The sequence below is a fragment of the Oncorhynchus clarkii genome, chromosome 28 (assembly GCF_045791955.1).
Source record: "Oncorhynchus clarkii lewisi isolate Uvic-CL-2024 chromosome 28, UVic_Ocla_1.0, whole genome shotgun sequence".
NCBI classification, from domain to species: domain Eukaryota; kingdom Metazoa; phylum Chordata; class Actinopteri; order Salmoniformes; family Salmonidae; genus Oncorhynchus; species Oncorhynchus clarkii.
This window is the reverse complement of record NC_092174.1, coordinates 33990152-33996457: the sequence shown is the minus strand read 5'-3', so window position 1 is coordinate 33996457 and position 6306 is coordinate 33990152. Positions and strand designations below refer to the sequence as shown.

General features: G+C 45.2%; 1 protein-coding gene across 2 annotated transcripts in view; it reads left to right on the top strand.

Moving 5' to 3' along the window:
* The first annotated feature begins 340 nt into the window (after positions 1-340).
* The window catches only part of LOC139386674 (ephrin type-A receptor 4-like), a 51060-nt gene continuing 45094 nt past the window's right edge, over positions 341-6306 (top strand). For both annotated transcript variants that reach the window (XM_071132464.1, XM_071132463.1), the window contains exons 1-3: positions 341-415; positions 2833-2900; positions 5930-6238. In XM_071132464.1, the coding sequence (XP_070988565.1) occupies positions 370-415; positions 2833-2900; positions 5930-6238 (423 nt within the window). In that variant the 5' untranslated portion in view covers positions 341-369. The remainder of the gene's footprint in view (positions 416-2832; positions 2901-5929; positions 6239-6306) is intronic.

Sequence of the window (6306 nt, the reverse complement as noted above, 5' to 3'; positions counted from 1 at the left end):
ATGATGTTGTCATACTATTGTGACTTGTTAGAAACATCAGTAAAACAGTAAACATATTAAAACATTACAACATAGTCTACACAAACATAACATACAATTCACAAGTTACAAAAACATACATAAAAGGGCCTGCTGTGCCAGCAAGAGAGCACAGAAGATAAGAGACCTACAACATGCGTCAGAGGCGCGTGAGACCGCCCTGTGCCACCAGCGTTCGCCTCGCGCGGAGTAGGCTGTAATTCCCACACACGCATTCATTCTCCCACTGGGACGAAGCAACTATAGTCCGTGCGCGGAGCTAAACTGAGACTCTTCCTTACAGCGCAAATGGCTGCGAGTTTCTGCAGAACGACCTGTGCGTTGATATGGATGTTTGCAGTTGTTTCAACCGCTCGAGTATACCCACCGAACGAAGGTAAGGAGTGGAGTGTTTTTTGAGTATTTTGGGGGATTTAGGGAGGGTAACGTTACGGTTATCCGCAGTATTTGGTTAGACTACTCGCCGTGTCTTCATTGAGGGTCCGTTTCGGTCCCTTTTCGACTACTGGAAATTGATAGATCTTATTATTTGTTATTAATAACATTTGAACCGGTTTACACATTTGGAGTAGTTTGCACATCGATTGGTTCAGCAAGTCCCAACCTGCGTTCTGTTGGATCCGCTCGGATAGATATTCAATGAGGAATGTCCCTTATCTGTCCAACCTGCTGCTGACTGGAAAGCACAGTTTTTCCTCTTTTCATTTGACTTTTATCCAACAATTGTATAACAAACCTAAAATGATCATAATCTCAAAAAGGATTTAGCCTTACCACTATTTTTCTTTATCAGGTTCAGTCTTTTACAGTTTTGTTTTTGCTCAATTTCAATTTCATGCAGGCCGTAGCTTTTTCAGACTGTAGTAATTTGAACAGAGGCACAAATGGAACGTCAGACAGACAGTACGGTTTTCATCACCGTTTTGTGACCGGGGCCTACCCTACTGCCTATGTTTTACGTTTTTTTCTATCCTAACCCAGGGTCGTGAGTTACCAGCTACAAGATACAGTGCCTTGCGAAAGTATTCGGCTCCCTTGAACTTTGCGACCTTTTGCCACATTTCAGGCTTCAAACATAAAGATATAAAACTGTATTTTTTGTGAAGAATCAACAACAAGTGGGACACAATCATGAAGTGGAACGACATTTATTGGATATTTCAAACTTTTTTAACAAATCAAAAACTGAAAAATTGGGCGTGCAAAATTATTCAGCCCCTTTACTTTCAGTGCAGCAAACTCTCTCCAGAAGTTCAGTGAGGATCTCTGAATGATCCTGCACTGTGATAGTCTCAGAGGTCCGTTAAAAGCGCAGAGAGCATCATGAAGAACAAGGAACACACCAGGCAGGTCCGAGATACTGTTGTGAAGAAGTTTAAAGCCGGATTTGGATACAAAAAGATTTCCCAAGCTTTAAACATCCCAAGGAGCACTGTGCAGGCGATAATATTGAAATGGAAGGAGTATCAGACCACTACAAATCTACCAAGACCTGGCCGTCCCTCTAAACTTTCAGCTCATACAAGGAGAAGACTGATCAGAGATGCAGCCAAGAGGCCCATGATCACTCTGGATGAACTGCAGGGATCTACAGCTGAGGTGGGAGACTCTGTCCATAGGACAACAATCAGTCGTATATTGCACAAATCTGGCCTTTATGGAAGAGTGGCAAGAAGAAAGCCATTTCTTAAAGATATCCATAAAAAGTGTTGTTTAAAGTTTGCCACAAGCCACCTGGGAGACACACCAAACATGTGGAAGAAGGTGCTCTGGTCAGATGAAACCAAAATTGAACTTTTTGGCAACAATGCAAAATGTTATGTTTGGCGTAAAAGCAACACAGCTCATCACCCAGAACACACCATCCCCACTGTCAAACATGGTGGTGGCAGCATCATGGTTTGGGCCTGCTTTTCTTCAGCAGGGACAGGGAAGATGGTTAATATTGATGGGAAGATGGATGCAGCCAAATACAGGACCATTCTGGAAGAAAACCTGATGGAGTCTGCAAAAGACCTGAGACTGGGACGGAGATTTGTCTTCCAACAAGACAATGATCCAAAACATAAAGCAAAATCTACAATGGAATGGTTCAAAAATAAACATATCCAGGTGTTAGAATGGCCAAGTCAAAGTCCAGACCTGAATCCAATCGAGAATCTGTGGAAAGAACTGAAAACTGCTGTTCACAAATGCTCTCCATCCAACCTCACTGAGCTCGAGCTGTTTTACAAAGAGGAATGGGAAAAAATTTCAGTCTCTCGATGTGCAAAACTGATAGAGACATACCCCAAGCGACTTACAGCTGTAATCGCAGCAAAAGGTGGCGCTACAAAGTATTAACTTAAGGGGGCTGAATAATTTTGCACGCCCAATTTTTCAGTTTTTGATTTGTTAAAAAAGTTTGAAATATCCAATAAATGTCGTTCCACTTCATGATTGTGTCCCACTTGTTGTTGATTCTTCACAAAAAAAATACAGTTTTATATCTTTATGTTTGAAGCCTGAAATGTGGCAAAAGGTTGCAAAGTTCAAGGGGGCCGAATACTTTCGCAAGGCACTGTATGTTCAACGTGTATCCCAAAATCTACATTCGTTCCAGTAAATTTATGATAGTCTTTTTATGCATTTTGAGTTATGCTCTTATGATTATCTTATTGCAATTTCTGCTTCTGTATGAAAATGTATAGGCTCTTATTGAGCCCAAGAGTAGCAGAAAATTGACTAATTTCCATGTATTGAGATTTGGGAATAGGAAATCACTTTCCTTATCTCTGTAACTGTGTTTTTCAGTGACATTACTGGACACAAGGACAGTTCCTGGGGAGCTGAAATGGGCAGCCAATCCCACAGAAGGAGGGGTGAGTGAGGACTTACCTACATCAAATCAAACTTTATTTTCCACATGCACCGAATACAACAAGTGTAGACTTTACCGTGAAATGCTTACTTACAGGCACTTAACCAACAGTGCAGTTCAAGAAGAAGAAAGTATTTACCAAGTAGGCTAAAATAAAAAGTAATAATATAGAGTAACACAATAAGAATAACAATAACGAGGCTAACGGTAGTTGAGGTAATCTGTAAATGTAGGTGGGGGCAAAGTGACTATGCAAAGGTAACAAACAAACAGCGAGTAGCAGCAGTGTACGGGGGGGGGGGTCAATGTAAATTGTCCGGTGGCGATTTTTATGAATTATAAGCTGTCTAATGGCTTGGGGGTAGAAACTGTTGAGAAGCATTTTGGTCCGAGACTTGGCGCTCCGGTACCACTTGCCGTGCGAAAGCAGAGAAAACAGTCTATAACTTGGGTGACTGGAGTCTGACAATTTTAAGGGCATTCCTCGTTCACACTACCCTCTGTAACGCCTTACGGTCAGATGCAGAGCAGTTGCCATACCAGGCGGTGATGCAACCGGTCAGGATACTCTCGATGGTGCAGCTGTAGAACCTTTTGAGGATCTGGGGATCCATGCCAAATCTTTTCAGTCTCCTGAGGGGGAAAAGGTTTTGTCGTGCCCTCTTCACGACTGTCTTGGTGTGTTTGGACCATGATAGTTCGTTGGTGATGTGGACACCAAGGATATTGAAACTCTCGACCCGCTCCACAACAGTCCCGTCGATGTTAATGGGGGCCTGTTCTGCCCACCTTTTCCTGTAGTCCGCGATCAGCTCCTTTGTCTTGAGGAGAGGTTGTTGTCCTAGCACTACACTGCCAGTTCTCTGATCTCCTCCCTATAGGCCGTCTCATCGGTGATCAGGCCTACCACTGTTGTGTCATCAGCAAACTTAATGATGGTGTTTGAGTCGTGTTTGGCCATGCAGTCGTAGGTGAACAGGGAATATAGGAGGGGACTAAGTACACACCCATGTGGGGCCCCAGTGTTAAGGATCAGCATGGCAGACATGTTGTTGCCTACTGTTACCACCTGGGGGCGGCCCATCAGGAAGTCCAGGATCCAGTTGCAGAGGGAGGTTTTTAGTCCCAGAGTCCTTAGCTTAGTGATGAGCTTTGTGGGCACTATGGTGTTGAACGCTGAGCTGAAGTCAATTAACCACATTCTCACATAGGTGTTCCTTTTGTCCAGGTGAGAAAGGGCAATGAGGATTGCGATTGATATTGCATCATCTGTGGATCCGTTGTGGCTGTATGCAAATTGGAGTGGGTCTAGGGTGTCAGGGAGGATGCTGTTGATGTGAGCCATAACCAGCCTTTCAAAGCACTTTTTGGCTACCGACGTGAGGGCCACGGGATGGTAATCATTTAGGCAGATTACCTTCGCTTCCTTGGGCACAGGGTCTATGGTGGTCTGCTTGAAACATGTAGGTATTACAGACTAGGTCAGGGAGAGGTTGAAAATGTCTGTCAGTGAAGACACTTGACAGTTGGTCCTCGCATGCTTTGAGTACACATCCTGGTAATCCGTATGGCCCAGCGGCTTTGTGAATGTTGACCTGTTTAAAGGTTTTGTTCACATCGGCTACCGAGAGCAATATTACACAGTCATCCAGAACAGCTGGTGCTCTCGTGCATGCTTCAATGTTACTTGCCTCGCAGCGAGCATCAAAGGCATTTAGCTCGTCTGGTAGGCTCGCGTCACTGGACAGCTCGTGTCTGGGTTTCCCTTTGTAGTCCGTAATAGTTTTCAAGCCCTGCCACATCCGTGTCAGAGCCGGTGTAGTAAGATTCAATCTTAATCCTGTATTGACGCTTTGCTTGTTTGATGGTTCGTCTGGGGATATAGCGGGATTTCTGGTAAGCATCCGGAATAGTCTCCCGCTCCTTGAAAGCAGCAGCTCTAGCCTGTAGCTCGATGTGGCTGTTGCCTGTAATCTAACAATGACTACTTTAGTCACAATGTGAAGATGGACTGCATTCTACTGCATCCTCCAACTCTCTCTCTTACTCTCTCTAACACTCTCTTTCTCTATTTTTCTCTCACTCTCCCTTTACAACCTCTTTGTTGGTTTAAGTTATTGGTGAACTGAATTTCTCTCCAGACTCCTTTCCAGTCTCCCTTGGTTCATTTTATTTTACTGAACTGCTTGATTGACAAGGTCCTGGTCCCCATGCACTGAGCCCTTTGATTGCCAGAACCCCCCCCCCTACCCCTCCACAGACACACACTCACACTCCCGTCTTCACATCACAGTCGGGGCCAGTTTACAGCTTTATGACCAGATCCCATTGAACACCACTGTCTGGCTTGCTACATCTAAAGCTCTCACCAGTAGGGTGAAGACACATTATTATTACATGGTAATAAGATGCCAATTACACATAGTTAGAAGAGTTCACCATACAGCTCCATACAACGTCCTTGATAAACTATCCAAGATAAAAGCGTGGAAGGTTTTGTAGTCACTGAAGCGAATTAATGATTCTAAATTATGTTGGGGCCTCCCGAGTGGCGCAGTGGTCTAAGGCACTGCATCACAATTGCTAGCTTTGCCACTGGAGATCCTGGTTTGAGTCCAGGCTCCGTCGCAGCCAGCCGCAACCAGGAGACCCATGGGACGGTGCACAATTGGCCCAGCGTCGTCTGGGTTAAGGGAGGATTTGGTCGGCAGGGATGTCCTTGTCCCATCGCTCTCTAGTGACTACTTTGGTGGGCCGGGCGCAATGCACGCTGACACGGTCACCAGTTGTAAGGTGTTTCCTCCGTCACATTGGTGTGGCTGGCGTCCGGGTTAAGCAAGCAGTGTGTCAAGAAGCAGTGCGGCTTGGCTGGGTTGTGTTTCAGAGGATGCATGGCTCTCGACCTTCGACTCTCCCGAGTCCGTACAGGAGTTGCAGCGATGAGACAAAACTGTAACTACCAATTGGGTACGATGAAATTGGGGAGAAAAAGGGGTCTAATAATCGGAATGTTTGTATGTGTGTTGCCAGTGGGAGGAGGTGAGCATCATGGATGAGAAGAACATCCCCATCAGAACGTACCAGGTGTGTAACGTGATGGAACCCAGCCAGAGCAACTGGCTTAGAACTGACTGGATCCCTCGGTCTGGTGCGCAGCGCATCTATGTCGAGATCAAGTTCACCCTCCGGGACTGTAACAGCCTGCCTGGAGTCACTGGCACCTGCAAGGAGACCTTCAACCTCTACTACTATGAGTCTAACAATGACAGAGAGCACTACATCAGAGAGAGCAACTTCCTCAAGATCGACACAGTGGCAGCCGACGAGAGCTTCACTCAGGTTAGGACTCTTGCTTCATTATTACTCTCTCTGTCAAAGTTTCAGATCTGACGGTATGTTGATTTGAT